Source organism: Schistocerca piceifrons, chromosome 3 (genome assembly GCF_021461385.2).
Source record: "Schistocerca piceifrons isolate TAMUIC-IGC-003096 chromosome 3, iqSchPice1.1, whole genome shotgun sequence".
In the NCBI taxonomy this organism is placed as follows: Eukaryota; Metazoa; Arthropoda; class Insecta; order Orthoptera; family Acrididae; genus Schistocerca; species Schistocerca piceifrons.
Window position 1 is genome coordinate 678578249 of NC_060140.1, and position 18481 is coordinate 678596729.

An 18481-nucleotide genomic window follows, 5' to 3' on the forward strand; every position below is an offset into this window, starting at 1 on the left:
CAATAAAACGCAGTCTTTGGTTAGCCTTCCCCACAACATTTTCTTTGTGTTCCTTCCAATTTAAGTTGTTCGTGATTGTAATACCTAGGTATTTAGTTGAATTTACAGCTTTTAGATTACACTGATGTATCATGTAACCAAAGTTTAATGAGTTCCTTTTAGCACTCATGTGGATGACCTCACACTTTTCTTTATTTAGGGTCAAATGCCACTTTTCGCATCATTCAGATATCTTTTCTAAATCGTTTTGCAGTTTTTTTTATCTTCTGATAACTTTATTAGTCAATAAACGACAGCATCATCTGCAAACAACCGACCGAACACAAAAGATATTGCAGTTGAGACTGGTGGAGAAATGCTGTGTGAGGCCGACCACAAATAAAATTCCCTAACACGCATTGTCTTGCCGGATTGGAGGTACCATACGAGTTCATTCAGGGAAGCTTTAGAAATTCACAAACATGACAATAATTTCGGCAAGAGAAAAACAGGCCTCAAGGTAAAAGGATCCTGTATCTCCATGCTGCAGTGAATGACTATTGCAGGTAACAAGGGCAGAAACACAGTGGTAACGATCAGGGAAAAGCTCTGCCATCGACATGAAAGGCCACGGACTCATCTCCAGTCTGCCATATGCAATGTATGGTGAACTTTTGGCAACATCAACCATCCATGCTGGTGTAAAATGAGAAGAATCATTAAACTGACATTGGCCAAAGATCCTGAGACAAAAGTCAACAGGCAATATACCAACAAGTGGTCACAAAAACCTCAACAATTTTTTAATTCCATTAAAATTGTTTAAGTTGCTCTTGAACAGTACATATTGCAAGGCTTCAATTGGCTCTCATTCTCCACTAGCTTTAAAAAGTGTCTGAAAAACTGTTATGTCCTCTTCACTCTAAAGTAAAGGGACTTTTTATAATTGGCCTATAAGCAATCAGTCTTCATCTGGCCAAAATTTTGCAAAGTTAGATCATACCTACTTTGCAATACACACTGTTATAAAGCCTGTCATTGAATGACTTTGCATTTTTTTGCTACCTATGTATTATTTGATAGACCTTTGTTTGACACAGTATACTGAAATCTTTCACTTTGTCAGCTGCCCTATCGGTTGTAAATAAAGTGTCCACTTAACCATGTAGCCGGTAACTTCTTAAGTGTGTACCCTTTCGTATTTAAATATAATTCCTTGTATATAAAAACAAAGATGAGGTGACTTACCGAACAAAAGCGCTGGCAGGTCGATAGACACACAAACAAACACAAACATACACACAAAATTCAAGCTTTCGCAACAAACTGTTGCCTCATCAGGAAAGAGGGAAGGTGAGGGGAAGACGAAAGGAAGTGGGTTTTAAGGGAGAGGGTAAGGAGTCATTCCAATCCCGGGAGCGGAAAGACTTACCTTAGGGGGAAAAAAGGACAGGTATACACTCGCACACACACACACACATATCCATCCACACATACAGACACAAGCAGACATATTTAAAGACAAAGAGTTTGGGCAGAGATGTCAGTCGAGGCAGAAGTGTAGAGGCAAAGAAGTTGTTGAAAGACAGGTGAGGTATGAGTGGCGGCAACTTGAAATTAGCGGAGATTGAGGCCTGGCGGATGACGAGAAGAGAGGATATACTGAAGGGCAAGTTCCCATCTCCGGAGTTCGGATAGGTTGGTGTTGGTGGGAAGTATCCAGATAACCCGGACGGTGTAACACTGTGCCAAGATGTGCTGGCTGTGCACCAAGGCATGTTTAGCCACAGGGTGATCCTCATTACCAACAAACACTGTCTGCCTGTGTCCATTCATGCGAATGGACAGTTTGTTGCTGGTCATTCCCACATAGAATGCATCACAGTGTAGGCAGGTCAGTTGGTAAATCACGTGGGTGCTTTCACACGTGGCTCTGCCTCTGATCGTGTACACCTTCCGGGTTACAGGACTGGAGTAGGTGGTGGTGGGAGGGTGCATGGGACAGGTTTTGCATCGGGGGCGGTTACAAGGATAGGAGCCAGAGGGTAGGGAAGGTGGTTTGGGGATTTCATAGGGATGAACTAACAGGTTACGAAGGTTAGGTGGACGGCGGAAAGACACTCTTGGCGGAGTGGGGAGGATTTCATGAAGGATGGATCTCATTTCAGGGCAGGATTTGAGGAAGTCGTATGCCTGCTGGAGAGCCACATTCAGAGTCTGGTCCAGTCCTGGAAAGTATCCTGTCACAAGTGGGGCACTTTTGTGGTTCTTCTGTGGGGGATTCTGGGTTTGAGGGGACAAGGAAGTGGCTCTGGTTATTTGCTTTTGTACCAGGTCGGGAGGGTAGTTGCGGAATGCGAAAGCTGTTTTCAGGTTGTTGGTGTAATGATTCAGGGATTCCGGACTGGAGCAGATTCGTTTGCCACGAAGACCTAGGCTGTAGGGAAGGGACCGTTTGATGTGGAATGGGTGGCAGCTGTCATAATGGAGGTACTGTTGCTTGTTGGTGGGTTTGATGTGGACGGACGTGTGAAGTTGGCCATTGGACAGGTGGAGGTCAACGTCAAGGAAAGTGGCATGGGATTTGGAGTAGGACCAGGTGAAACTGATGGAACCAATGGAGTTGAGGTTGGAGAGGAAATTCTGGAGTTCTTCTTCACTGTGAGTCCAGATCATGAAGATGTCATCAATAAATCTGTACCAAACTTTGGGTTGGCAGACTTGGGTAACCAAGAAGGCTTCCTCTAAGCGACCCATGAATAGGTTGGCGTACGAGGGGGCCATCCTGGTGCCCATGGCTGTTCCCTTTAATTGTTGGTATGTCTGGCCCTCAAAAGTGAAGAAGTTGTGGGTCAGGATGAAGCTGGCTAAGGTGATGAGGAAAGAGGTTTTAGGTAGGGTGGCAGGTGATCGGCGTGAAAGGAAATGCTCCATCGCAGCGAGGCCCTGGACGTGCGGAATATTTGTGTATAAGGATGTGGCATCAATGGTTACAAGGATGGTTTCCGGGGGTAACAGATTGGGTAAGGATTCCAGGCGTTCAAGGAAGTGGTTGGTGTCCTTGATGAAGGATGGGAGACTGCATGTAATGGGTTGAAGGTGTTGATCTACGTAGGCAGAGATACGCTCTGTGGGGGCTTGGTAACCAGCTACAATGGGGCGGCCGGGATGATTGGGTTTGTGGATTTTAGGAAGAAGGTAGAAGGTAGGGGTGCGGGGTGTCGGTGGGGTCAGGAGGTTGATGGAGTCAGGTGAAAGGTTTTGCAGGGGGCCTAAGTTTCTGAGGATTCCTTGAAGCTCCGTCTGGACATCGGGAATGGGGTTACCTTGGCAAACTTTGTATGTGGTGTTGTCTGAAAGCTGACGCAGTCCCTCAGCCACATACTCCCGACGATCAAGTACCACGGTCGTGGAACCCTTGTCCGCCGGAAGAATGACGATGGATCGGTCAGCCTTCAGATCACGGATAGCCTGGGCTTCAGCAGTGGTGATGTTGGGTGTAGGATTAAGGTTTCTTAAGGAGGATTGAGATGCAAGGCTGGAAGTCAGAAATTCCTGGAAGGTTTGGAGAGGGTGATTTTGATGAAGAGGAGGTGGGTCCCGCTGTGACGGAGGACGGAACTGTTCCAGGCAGGGTTCAATTTGGATGGTGTCTTGAGGAGTCGGATCATTAGGAGTAGGATTAGGATCATTTTTCTTCGTGGCAAAGTGATACTTTCAGCAGAGAGTACGAGTGTAGGACAGTAAATCTTTGACGAGGGCTGTTTGGTTGAATCTGGGAGTGGGGCTGAAGGTGAGGCCTTTGGATAGGACAGAGGTTTCGGATTGGGAGAGAGGTTTGGAGGAAAGGTTAACTACTGAATTAGGGTGTTGTGGTTCCAGATTGTGTTGATCGGAATTTTGAGGTTTTGGAGGGAGTGGAGCTGGAAGTGGGAGATTGAGTAGATGGGAGAGACTGGGTTTGTGTGCAATGAGAGGAGGTTGAGGTTTGCTGGAAAGGTTGTGAAGGGTGAGTGAGTTGCCTTTCCGGAGGTGGGAAACCAGGAGATTGGATAGTTTTTTGAGGTGGAGGGTGGCATGCTGTTCTAATTTACGGCTGGCCTGTAGGAGGATGCTCTGAACAGCCGGTGTGGATGTGGGAGAGGAAAGATTAAGGACTTTTATTAAGGATAGGAGTTGACGGGTGTGTTCATTGGCTGAGTTGATGTGTAGGTGAAGGATTAGGTGGGTGAGGGCAATGGATTGTTCAGTTTGGAACTGGTATAGGGACTGATGGAAGGAAAGGTTGCAGCCAGAGATGGGAACTTTGAGTGTGAGGCCTTTGGGGGTAATGCCAAATGTCAGACAAGCCTGAGAAAATAAAATATGCGAGCGTAATCTGGCTAGGGCGAAGGCATGTTTGCGGAGGGAATGTAAATAAAACTTAATGGGGTCATTGTGGGGGTGTTGTGAGGGTGACATGGTATTAGAAGGTGGAAAGTGTAACATGAGGTGAAATGAAAATGAAAATAAAAATATATGGGGAGAGATAAAGGTGAACCGGAAAGAAACTGGAGATCTGGAATGAAAAAAGGCGAAAAGGTGTTGGTTACAGCTGGGCTATGTTGGACTTCGGTTGGTAGACAACGATGTGCATAAAGGTTAGGTGGTTGTGTTGCCGCCAAAACACGTTAAAGGACGGAGAAATTTGGGAAAATTTCGAAAAAACTGCGTGTAGTATATTAAAAGGAGTGGTATTGTGGTGGCAGATTATGAAAATGAGGCTAATAATTGTCTGACGAAGAAATAATGGCGTTAAAACCTGTGGGAAGCGGCTAAAAATGATCAGTGATGTGGGAAAAACGGAAATGGAAATAAAGCGAAAGTTATTAGAACTGGCCGAAATGGTTGTTTAAAAGGTGAAAGGAGCTGTTTGTGAACTAGAAACGGTGGATATTATAGCAGCGGTAGTGCTGAAAGCGGCAAAAAAAAATATTTTTTTTGGTTATGGTTTGCAAGTGGGTTACGTATTATTGAGTATATATATAGGCGGGATAAAATAGTATAGCAGATTACGGTAAAAAGGAGAAGGTGAATACAAAGTGAAACTACTGGCAAAAACAGAAAGAGGAAAATAAGACGACAGAAAAGATTTCGAAATGCAACAGTGACAATAACAAACGTAATTGTTGGATTCAAATTAATGATATCAATATAATGGAAGGAAACATTCCACGTGGGAAAAATTATATATAAAAACAAAGATGAGGTGACTTACCGAACAAAAGCGCTGGCAGGTCGATAGACACACAAACAAACACAAACATACACAAAAAAATTCAAGCTTTCGCAACAAACTGTTGCCTCATCAGGAAAGAGGGAAGGAGAGGGAAGACGAAAGGAAGTGGGTTTTAAGGGAGAGGGTAAGGAGTCATTCCAATCCCGGGAGCGGAAAGACTTACCTTAGGGGGAAAAAAGGACAGGTATACACTCGCACACACGCACACATATCCATCCACACATACAGACACAAGCAGACATATTTAAAGACAAAGAGTTTGGGCAGAGATGTCAGTCGAGGCAGAAGTGTAGAGGCAAAGAAGTTGTTGAAAGACAGGTGAGGTATGAGTGGCGGCAACTTGAAATTAGCGGAGATTATGCACATCGTTGTCTACCAACCGAAGTCCAACATAGCCCAGCTGTAACCAACACCTTTTCGCCTTTTTTCATTCCAGATCTCCAGTTTCTTTCCGGTTCACCTTTATCTCTCCCCATATATTTTTATTTTCATTTTCATTTCACCTCATGTTACACTTTCCACCTTCTAATACCATGTCACCCTCACAACACCCCCACAATGACCCCATTAAGTTTTATTTACATTCCCTCCGCAAACATGCCTTCGCCCTAGCCAGATTACGCTCGCATATTTTATTTTCTCAGGCTTGTCTGACATTTGGCATTACCCCCAAAGGCCTCACACTCAAAGTTCCCATCTCTGGCTGCAACCCTTCCTTCCATCAGTCCCTATACCAGTTCCAAACTGAACAATCCATTGCCCTCACCCACCTAATCCTTCACCTACACATCAACTCAGCCAATGAACACACCCGTCAACTCCTATCCTTAATAAAAGTCCTTAATCTTTCCTCTCCCACATCCACACCGGCTGTTCAGAGCATCCTCCTACAGGCCAGCCGTAAATTAGAACAGCATGCCACCCTCCACCTCAAAAAACTATCCAATCTCCTGGTTTCCCACCTCCGGAAAGGCAACTCACTCACCCTTCACAACCTTTCCAGCAAACCTCAACCTCCTCTCATTGCACACAAACCCAGTCTCTCCCATCTACTCAATCTCCCACTTCCAGCTCCACTCCCTCCAAAACCTCAAAATTCCGATCAACACAATCTGGAACCACAACACCCTAATTCAGTAGTTAACCTTTCCTCCAAACCTCTCTCCCAATCCGAAACCTCTGTCCTATCCAAAGGCCTCACCTTCAGCCCCACTCCCAGATTCAACCAAACAGCCCTCGTCAAAGATTTACTGTCCTACACTCGTACTCTCTGCTGGAAGTATCACTTTGCCACGAAGAAAAATGATCCTAATCCTACTCCTAATGATCCGACTCCTCAAGACACCATCCAAATTGAACTCTGCCTGGAACAGTTCCGTCCTCCGTCACAGCGGGACCCACCTCCTCTTCCTCAAAATCACCCTCTCCAAACCTTCCAGGAATTTCTGACTTCCAGCCTTGCATCTCAATCCTTCTTAAGAAACCTTAATCCTACACCCAACATCACCACTGCTGAAGCCCAGGCTATCCGTGATCCGAAGGCTGACCGATCCATCGTCATTCTTCCGGCGTACAAGGGTTCCACGACCGTGGTACTTGATCGTCGGGAGTATGTGGCTGAGGGACTGCGTCAGCTTTCAGACAACACCACATACAAAGTTTGCCAAGGTAACCCCATTCCCGATGTCCAGACGGAGCTTCAAGGAATCCTCAGAAACTTAGGCCCCCTGCAAAGCCTTTCACCTGACTCCATCAACCTCCTGACCCCACCGACACCCCGCACCCCTACCTTCTACCTTCTTCCTAAAATCCACAAACCCAATCATCCCGGCCGCCCCATTGTAGCTGGTTACCAAGCCCCCACAGAGCGTATCTCTGCCTACGTAGATCAACACCTTCAACCCATTACATGCAGTCTCCCATCCTTCATCAAGGACACCAACCACTTCCTTGAACGCCTGGAATCCTTACCCAATCTGTTACCCCGGAAACCATCCTTGTAACCATTGATGCCACGTCCTTATACACAAATATTCCGCACGTCCAGGGCCTCGCTGCGATGGAGCATTTCCTTTCACGCCGATCACCTGCCACCCTACCTAAAACCTCTTTCCTCATCACCTTAGCCAGCTTCATCCTGACCCACAACTTCTTCACTTTTGAGGGCCAGACATACCAACAATTAAAGGGAACAGCCATGGGCACCAGGATGGCCCCCTCGTACGCCAACCTATTCATGGGTCACTTAGAGGAAGCCTTCTTGGTTACCCAAGTCTGCCAACCCAAAGTTTGGTACAGATTTATTGATGACATCTTCATGATCTGGACTCACAGTGAAGAAGAACTCCAGAATTTCCCCTCCAACCTCAACTCCTTTGGTTCCATCAGTTTCACCTGGTCCTACTCCAAATCCCATGCCACTTTCCTTGACGTTGACCTCCACCTGTCCAATGGCCAACTTCACACGTCCGTCCACATCAAACCCACCAACAAGCAACAGTACCTCCATTATGACAGCTGCCACCCATTCCACATCAAACGGTCCCTTCCCTACAGCCTAGGTCTTCGTGGCAAACGAATCTGCTCCAGTCCGGAATCCCTGAATCATTACACCAACAACCTGAAAACAGCTTTCGCATCCCGCAACTACCCTCCCGACCTGGTACAAAAGCAAATAACCAGAGCCACTTCCTTGTCCCCTCAAACCCAGAATCCCCCACAGAAGAACCACAAAAGTGCCCCACTTGTGACAGGATACTTTCCGGGACTGGACCAGACTCTGAATGTGGCTCTCCAGCAGGGATACGACTTCCTCAAATCCTGCCATGAAATGAGATCCATCCTTCATGAAATCCTCCCCACTCCACCAAGAGTGTCTTTCCGCCGTCCACCTAACCTTCGCAAACTGTTAGTTCATCCCTATGAAATCCCCAAACCACCTTCCCTACCCTCTGGCTCCTATCCTTGTAACCGCCCCCGATGCAAAACCTGTCCCATGCACCCTCCCACCACCACCTACTCCAGTCCTGTAACCCGGAAGGTGTACACGATCAGAGGCAGAGCCACGTGTGAAAGCACCCACGTGATTTACCAACTGACCTGCCTACACTGTGATGCATTCTATGTGGGAATGACCAGCAACAAACTGTCCATTCGCATGAATGGACACAGGCAGACAGTGTTTGTTGGTAATGAGGATCACCCTGTGGCTAAACATGCCTTGGTGCACAGCCAGCACATCTTGGCACAGTGTTACACCGTCCGGGTTATCTGGATACTTCCCACCAACACCAACCTATCCGATCTCCGGAGATGGGAACTTGCCCTTCAGTATATCCTCTCTTCTCGTCATCCGCCAGGCCTCAATCTCCGCTAATTTCAAGTTGCCGCCACTCATACCTCACCTGTCTTTCAACAACTTCTTTGCCTCTACACTTCTGCCTCGACTGACATCTCTGCCCAAACTCTTTGTCTTTAAATATGTCTGCTTGTGTCTGTATGTGTGGATGGATATGTGTACGTGTGTGCGAGTGTATACCTGTCCTTTTTTCCCCCTAAGGTAAGTCTTTCCGCTCCCGGGATTGGAATGACTCCTTACCCTCTCCCTTAAAACCCACTTCCTTTCGTCTTCCCCTCTCCTTCCCTCTTTCCTGATGAGGCAACAGTTTGTTGCGAAAGCTTGAATTTTGTGTGTATGTTTGTGTTTGTTTGTGTGTCTATCGACCTGCCAGCGCTTTTGTTCGGTAAGTCACCTCATCTTTGTTTTTATATATAATTTTTCCCACGTGGAATGTTTCCTTCCATTATGTTAATATAATTCCTTGCAAACTCAAGACATTGTTCCACATTTACTTCACGTTGTTGTTGTTTTGTGTGTGTGTGTGTGTGTGTGTGTGTGTGTGTGTGTGTGTGTGTGTGTGTGTGTGTGAGAGAGAATATTTATGTGAATGTGTATGTATATTTACAATCATGATTTTTATTTCTAGGTTTTTTGATGAAGCTCCTAAAATATTTGAAAATGCTTCAGCTGATCCTGCTTCAGATTTTGTTGTGCAGATGTAAGTAATTTGTAGGTATGTTTAGGTTGTATTTTAGCTCATTTACACCATGAAATATCACATAGGCATTTGTTTAGAATACTGTGTACGTTTTATTGACTTAATCTGCTGTCATACGAGTACATTTATCACAATAGTTTACATTTAGTTGTGCATAGTCAATAAATAGTTTTTTAATAACATGTGATACTGAAGCATGTGAGATAGCACACATTTTTGTAATTTAGTATTGGCAGGAGCAGATTTGTTGTTACTGTTACATAATGATTCTTGAAACATACAGTCACCATAATCATGTTATTAACAAGACACTCCCTATTAAAGTGAAAATGCAAAAAAAAAGTCAGTTTTTGGTGTATCAGGAGTGCTTTTGTCTGAACACTTCATAAACGTTCAACTGCTGAGATCATTGAAATCATTTATTCACGTAATTTACTGGTTTCAACAATTCTCTATTGCCATCATCAGATCTGTAAAAGATGGGACTGAAAATGCTAGACACAGCAACTAACATAACAGCACACACAATTACATTCCAGATTTACTATACATAGAATAACAACATATCTATGTTTACGTCATTACGCAATCTACTCATTCAGTACAGTAAGTTGTGCTGTGTAACGTGTGTCCATGTTAGTATCATGAGCTACACTAGAAGTCGGCATGAGAAATGTACATACATGTTATTGCTCCAATTACAAGTGCTCACATTCAGCACCACGTTTCAACTGACAGATCCCAGCAAACCCTTTACCAAATAGTGTGTGAAGGAAAATTTGATAGAAAGTTATAAAGAATTTTTATACAATGTTTTAAAAAAATTTCTAAAATGGTATAAAAATGTTTTTGTATAAGTTATGTTTTATGAAAGTTCATATGAGTTTACAGGCAATTCTTTAAAACTGAAGAATACTGATGTGGCTTGTATCTTGATGATGATTTAGGCATGCGTAATTACACTGAAGAGCCAAAGAAACTGGTACATCACCGAGCACACAGAAGTGCCGCAACACTACATACCAAGGACTCAACTAATGTCTGAAGTAGTGCTGGAGGGAATTGACACAGCGAATCCTCCAGGGTTGTCCATAAATCCGTAAGAGTACGGCGAGGTGGAGATCTCTTCTGAACAGCACATTGCAAGGCATCCCAGATATGATCAATAGTGTTCGTGTCTGGGGAGTTTGGTGGCCAGCGGAAGTGCTTAAACTCAGAGGAGTGTTCCTAGAGCCACTCTGTAGTAATTATGGATGTGTGGGGTGTCACATTGTCCTGCAGGAATTGCCCAAGTCCATTGGAATGCACAATGGACATGAATGGATGCAGATGATCAGACAGGATGTTTATGTACATGTCATCTGTCAAGAGTCATGTCTAGATGTATCAGGGGTCCCACATCACTACCAATTGCACACGCCCCACACCATTACAGAGCCTCCACCATCTTGAACAGTCCCGTGCTAACATGCAGGATCCATGGCTTGATGAAGTTGTCTCCATACCCGGACATGTCCATCCACTCAATACAATTTGAAACGAGACTCCTCTGACCAGGCATTGTGTTTCTAATCCTCAACAGACCAATGTCGGTGTTGCTGGGCCCACACGAGGTGTAAAGTTTTGTTTTGTGCAGTCATCAAGGGTACAAGAGTGGGCTTCTGGCTCCAAAAGCCCATATCGATGATGTTTCATTGAACAGTTCATACGCTGACACTTGTTGATGGCCCAGAATTGAAATCTGCATCAATTTGTGGAAGGGTTGCACTTCTGTCACATTGCACAGTTCTCTTAAGTCGTCATTGGTCCCATTCTTGCAGGGTTTTTTTTCCGGGTGCAGCGATGTCAGAGATTTGATGTTTTACTGGATTCTTGATAATCACGGTACACTCGCTAAATAGTCAAACAGGAAAATTCCCACTTCATCGCTACCCGGAGATGATGTGTCCCATCACTCATGCGCCGACTATAACACCAAGTTCAAACTCACTTAAATTATGATAGCCTGCCATTGTAGCAGCAGTAACTGATCTAACAATTGTGCCAGACACTTGCTGTCTCATATAGGCGTTTCCGACCACAGCGTCATATTCTACCTGTTTACACAACTCTGTATTTGAATACCCATGCCTATACCAATTTCTTAGGTGCTCCAGCGTATGTGGAATAGTAGATCCATGCCTTAATCAAATGATTCATACTACCGCTATGCCACCTGATGTACTTATGTATCTCTAAGAATGTTTATGCTGGGATCTGTCATTTGTAAAGTCGTGACAAATGTGAGCCCTGACACAATAATGTGTGTGTACACAGCTGTTATTTTAAAATGGACATGCCGACTTCTAGTGTAGCTCACGGAACTAACATGTACATACATTGTACAGCAGCACTTGTTGTATTGAAGGAGAAGATAGTGTGACGATGTTCCATGTATCTGTAATGATGTAAACATAGGCATGTTTTTATTCCATTTATTGCAAATCTTGGGTATAATTATGTGAGCTGTTACGTTAGTTGCTGTATTCTAGCATTTTCGGGCACATCTTTCGCAGATCCGAAAGTTCGTAACAGAAAAGTGCTGAAACAGGTAATTTATATGAGTAAATGATTTTAACGATCTTGGCAGATGAAAATTTGTTCAGTGTTCACAATACTACAGAGCACACCCACACTGACAAAGTCACAAGTGTATGTACTATTGTCTAGCTTGGATCGGTAGGTAACTGGAGGATATCACCATAAAGTAACAGTGATGTTCAATACTCTATGCAGGAACCAATTACAGTGATGAACCTCAGACTGCCGTACCTTCAAGTGAGGTAGCCTAAGCCTGTACAAAATATGTCAGTTCCCAGTGGCCTTTAAAATAATGTTTCTTATCCTAACTACTAAACTTTCTGGAGGAATGGTGATAAGCACCCTTAATATACATAAGTGCTGTTGGAGATCTATTGATGTTGTTTTGTTTTGATGCTGAGACTGATGTCCTGTTTTGAACACATACAACAGTATTTCATAAATGTGACCCTGTAGGAGCTAAATAGGTTAAAGAGTGACTGTGCTGTCTAGTGTCATTGTTTTGTGGACTTCAATGTGCCATTAATGAATGTAATGTACTCTCTCAAATTTTCAGGGCAAAACTTGGTGTTGGACTTCTCTCAGGAAAGTATTCACAACCCCCAAAAGACAGTGATGCAGGGGATGAATCTCAGCCAGGAATTTCTCCACACATGTTTAAGAACCTTATTAGTAAAGGACATCCAGAATTCTCCACAAAACATCAACAAGATGCTCAAGAATTTTTTATGCACCTTGTGAATACTCTTGAGGTAATTAACATTTTACAATTACCTTGATCAGAAGTTAAGCTCAGTCACACTCTCCCCCACTTGCTCTCTAGTTCTCTTAAAATGGCGCTCTCTGGTTTTCTTAAAATGGTGCTACTACTGAGATTTACTCTTTAGTTTGAAATTCTCCATTCCATTGTTCGTGGCCAGACTGAATCATAAGTCATGAGAATAGTAGTATACTGACAGTGGAGAGCGGAATGTATTATCTAGAACATAAATGTCAGTAACTTAAGTGAGCAAGAAGGGAGGGGGCGGGGGAGGGGTTCCACTGTTAGTGATGTTGGGTGGGTATACATTAATAAAAAGAAAGTACATGTGCAGGGGAAGATGGAATGTGGAAACAGATGTCAGTAGAACAGAGAAATTTTCAGCTCATAAGAAAACTAGGTACAATAAAACCTCTTTTTCCTTAAATGGATTTTTTTTCTTAAATAACGGGTTATCTCACTTTGTAGATCACATAAGCGATCATTTTTTCAAGTATTGTTTTATTCAACTAATGACACAGAATGAGTATCACAAGGGAACCTAAAAAAACTCCTTAAATACTGTAGAAAGTCTTGAAACGCCCCATGTACTTAAATATCTGTAATGGCTTTAAATTCTTTACAGAAATTGGCTTCAGCTGCTAATTACGCTGCACCAAAGCCAGAAGCTTCAAAACCATTCTGTGATTTGTATTGAGCTATCATCTGTAAAATGCTCATCTTCATTACTTTCTTTCTTTTTGGTAATGAAATCCAGCTTTGTTGAAAACCACTTTAGTGTTTAGCTTTCATAGATTGAATTTACCAGAGTCCATAGTTGTAGGTGACTCCTGTATTTAGCAGGAAAAGCACAGTGTTAACATTCCGCATAAATGAGGATGCTTTAGATGTAGAGATGTAATAAAAAAAAAGAGTCCTTTTGCCTTTGCTCCAGTTGTGTTCTCTAAACTACTGAGTAAATCTCCAAAAAAATTCTGCAGTCATCCAAACATTGCTGTTAAAGGTCAGTTTTACAGTAGCTTTTACATGTTCAAAAGATACCTTAGTTTACACTTCCCAGCTGTTAATGGTGGAAAGTTTTCATTTACAACAATATTATCACACTTCAGTGCCATCAGCTTTTCATTGCTCATTTTATCTTTGTTACATATTTTGTCTTTGACAAAAAGATTTCTGAGGGAACTTGGCTCCACAGTCTTACTACCGTATTTACTCGAATCTAAGCCGCACTTTTTTTTCCAGTTTTTGTAATCCAAAAAACCGCCTGCGGCTTAGAATCGAGTGCAGAGTACGCGGAAGTTCTGCAAAATGTTGGTAGGTGCCGCCACAACTAACTTCTGCCGTCGAATATATAGCGCTACACAAGCATGCTTTGCAGGCACAAAGATAAATACTGGCGCCAAAACCTCTGCGTCAGTAAATAAATTAAAAAAAAAAAAAAAACACGGGGTGGAAGACGAGCTTTTTTCTCCGCCCCGAGTTTCGACCACTGCATTTCCTACATTATCCAACGAAGTGAATACAAATTCCGTATTGTAAATCTTCGAATGTAGCAGCATTTCAATGAACAACGAAAATCCTACTGGCAAGACTGTTTGGGATGTTAGTCAATATGGCCAACTCTACGTTCTGAATTTTTTCCTACCTGTGAGAAGAGATGGTTGCTAGTAGGAACTTTTATGAATTGTGAATCACATGCAGTATTCTCTTCACCATAAGAATAATGTGAATATAAACATTTTGCCATGTATTCTTTCGTGTTTGCTGCTATCTCATTTAAATCCTGTCTGCCTAATAAACTATGAAACTAGAGTGAGACAACAGCAAACGCAGAAGGATATTTATATCCTTATTTCATGTTTATATTCGTATTATTCTTATGCCTAATAGTGATACAGTCAGAAATGAAGCACAGCAATTGACTAGATTTTTAAATCTAAGATGACTCTAATTTCTGTGCAGAATGTAATGTACTAAAGAGGCGTCTGCAAAGATTTTCAAACGGAGAAAAATTTTCGCTATACTCTCGTTCAGAACATCTTCTATCATCCGCAGTCTATTATTTGGTTGTTGTTGATCATTATCAAAGAAAGCAGCAGTGTAAGTAACAACAAATAGCAGTCTCTTGCCATTGTTTCGCTAATGAGACAATTCCTCTCTCTCTCTCTCTCTCTCTCTCTCTCTCTCTCTCTCTCTCTTTCTTTTTTTTAAATAGTAAGCGGCGGTAGCGCGCACAAAAGCAAGCCATGCCGCGAGCGGCGACAGGCCGTAAACACCCATTATCAGAATGCGGAAACAATGCATAACACAGTACAGTAATGCATTTTCAGCTTAGAGTGACGTAAACACCTATAACAAAGAGAATGGCACTTATCAGATCAAAGAAAAATAAGTTATCAATTCAAACCAGACGAAGCACGTGGAAAAGGAAGGGTACCCATATAAATACAGACGGAGCGCCTGACTCAGCAATGGCTACCTGGTAAAGCTTAACTGCTAAGCTTACAACTCGAACCAAACTACTGTAGCTGTATCATCATTCATTCGGCCTAAATTGTGTCTCATATTGCAATGGACCAACTTTGTTTCAATTTGGAGGTGCGGCCTAAAACTTTTCTCTCCCCTTGAATTTCGAGTCTCAAATTTCAGGTGCGGCTTAGATTCAGGAATTTTTTTTTTTTTTTTTCCTTTATTTCGAGTCTCATTTTTCAGGTGCAGCTTAGATTCGAGTGCGGCTTCGATTCGAGTAAATATGGTATCTAGTTAATCTTAGGGCCAATAAAACATTTGATATGATCGGTCTTCAATCCTGTTCTACAGCATGATTTCTTGCACCTTTTCTCATGATACATTTCGGTGTGAAGGAATGTTTTAACTACTTATTTATAGACCTATTTTGAAGATGGGAACTTCTGAATGATAACCTAAGAATACATTTTGTTTCTAATACAGCACCTCCTTTAGCTTCAGTATTTGGAACTGTGTTACGCTACACTGCAAGAGCAAGGTGGCACCAAACCGTATTTTTTGCAGTGATAAGTTAAATGTTAACTTTCCAGCTTTACAAATAATAAATTATTTTATTAAACAGCATCATTTGTTCTTTTACTGACACGCAGATAATAAAGGTGTACATTTCGATATTTTGATGAACATCATAATGTGATGTTAACTACTTCTTCTTTTTTTTAAAAAAAAAGGTAGTTTGCTTTTGCAATTCATGAGTATTTCTTTAATTTATGTGAAACAAGTGCTTAAGAAATAATTCCGATTTTTTAAAGTACTGAGCATATTATGGTGAGTTCATTAGCAATTTTAATTTGTGAGCTTTTGTAACATCTCAGTAACTGCAATTGATGTAAACATGTGGAAACTGATTGTAATGCTTCGTCCTACAGATACTGGAAAAATGTGAAAGGGATTTTACTATCAGTATGTGTAGCACAGAAGTGACAATCAGTTTTCTAGTATTTACATTTAAACTGAAGTTTCCAAAATGGTACAGCAAGAAGTACATTTAACTTAAAATAATTGAATGAAAAATACTTGAGATTCTAATTGTGTCCAGGGACACATCACATGCAAAATATATTAAATGAAATCATAACTGGCATTAGCAAATATTTTACTATCAGAAGCAAAATCATTTTTCCTATCTGCAAATATAGACTACCATTTTATAATGGGAACAATAACGAGAATGTGTTGTCATCCCATGCTTAGATTTCAAGGCAACACCTGTGGCATCAGATGACATGATCTATTTCACACAGCACAGCCAGATTTGAACAGCAACTTCCACGTAAATTGTTGGATTCTGATAATTTAAAATATTATTATTGATCTCACTTGGATGTTTTTGTCACGTTGTATCTATGTTCTACAAATGTGTGCCTTTTATTTCCCAACTGAAGGGCAGGGATGTTCTAAAGTAAACAAAAATTACTAATGATTTTCAACTTGTTTAATTTGGTCCGATGACTTAACCCGCCACAACAAAAACAAATACCAAGCGAGCTTTAAGGAAAAGTCAGATTTGTGAAAACTAGTTTTGAAAACTTTACCAAGCACGGTGGCGCAGTGGTTAGCACACTGAACTCGCATTTGGGAGGACGAGAGTTCAATCCTGCGTGCGGCCATCCTGATTTGGGTTTTCTGTGATTTCCCTAAGTCACTCCAGGCAAATACCGGGATGGTTCCTTTGAAAGGATATGGCCAGCTTCCTTCCCCATCCTTCCCTACTCCGATGAGACCGATGACCTCGCTGTTCGGTCTCCTCCCGAAACAACCCAAACCAACCTCTAAAACTTTTTTATGGCAGTTGCACCTGACAGTTAGAAAATTCATTAAATGCCTGAAGTTTTTAAATTGTGATATTATTAATATTGGATTTTACTGTAATATAAAGGAAAATATCACACCATTTTAAATTGTACTCACCAGTGAATAAAATAATATATCAGGAAAGCAAATTTGAAACACAGCAGACAGATAAAGACAAGGTCCATAATTAGACCTTAATGCATTAGAAAATCTAGCTGTTAAACTACCAAACAGAAGTTAATCAAATTTCAGAACTCAACACTGAAAAATTAGTTTGAAACAAATCATCCAAACCTCTGTCAGCCATTATGCTATCCAGTTTCCAGAATTAATTTTTAACCACTTCAAGAAAATTTACACTAATCTTTTCTCTGCTCCATAGCCCATAAATATGTTAAACCCCAATTTAAAAAAAAAAATTGATTAGAATAAAATTAGTGTTAGCCCTACTTCCAACTGTAATAAACCATTCACTCCTTATAAAACAGCAGTAAGCAAACTACTCCTATTAATAAGTTGGAATATTTATGTTTGTTCCACTTTCTATCTAAAGATGTACTCCACAGTTTTTACTTAACCCAGTGCTCATTGTCTCAAAGAATTTCCACTTTGTGTTATTAGTCCCGAATTTGTCATTATCCAGCTTCTCCTTATTATTTTGAATTATAGCAAACTATTGATGGTATAGGCAACCAATGGATAATGTTATACCTAACCAAAAGATTACAGGGAGTTGTACTTTACTAATTCCTAGGGACATAATTCTGATTAAAGAGAAATCACATATGGGGTTCCCCAAAGCTCAATCGTAGGTCCACTATTGTTTCTCATATATGTGAATGATCTTCCGTCTAATACACAACAAGCAAAATTAGTTCATTTTGCAGTTGACACTAGTATTGTAATCAGTCCAAGCATACATACAGAAACAGAAGAAATGATAAAGTTCTTAAAAGCATCACAGAATGGTTTTCTGCAGATGGTCTCTCCTTCAATTTTAGAAAGTCACAACATATTCAGTCTTGCACATCTAGAAGTACTAAATCAGTGAAGTGTAACACAGGGTGAGGAAATAATAAGTAAGGTAGAAACTTCAAATTTCATAAATATCCACATTAATGAGAATTTAAAAGGGAAAAAGCTTGTTTTGGAACTCCTAAAACAAATTATTTCAGCCGCAGTTTAATAAATACAGTCATAACACACTCCGGTGTGAAAGTTGTTACCTTTTCACAGCTGGAGTGACAGCACTCCAACTGGTGAGAAAGCAGGCAGTCACATGCAGCATAAGGATAATGTTCATTTTTTAATTATTTTCTACTTTATTAACAAAGTAGTCTTCCCCCATGAACCATGGACGTTGCCATTGGTGGGGAGGCTTGCGTGCCTCAGCGATACAGATGGCCGTACCGTAGGTGCAACCACAACGGAGGGGTATCTGTTGAGAGGCCAGACAAACATGTGGTTCCTGAAGAGGGGCAGCAGCCTTTTCAGTAGTTACAG

At 41.8% G+C, this 18481-nt stretch overlaps 1 protein-coding gene across 1 annotated transcript in view; it reads left to right on the forward strand.

Annotated features, from left to right (window-relative positions):
- LOC124790068 (ubiquitin carboxyl-terminal hydrolase 5) overlaps positions 1-18481 on the forward strand; it is a 160033-nt gene that overhangs the window by 77822 nt on the left and 63730 nt on the right. The window contains exons 8-9 of the mRNA XM_047257633.1: positions 9244-9315; positions 12452-12647. Coding sequence (XP_047113589.1) covers positions 9244-9315; positions 12452-12647 — 268 coding nt within the window. The remainder of the gene's footprint in view (positions 1-9243; positions 9316-12451; positions 12648-18481) is intronic.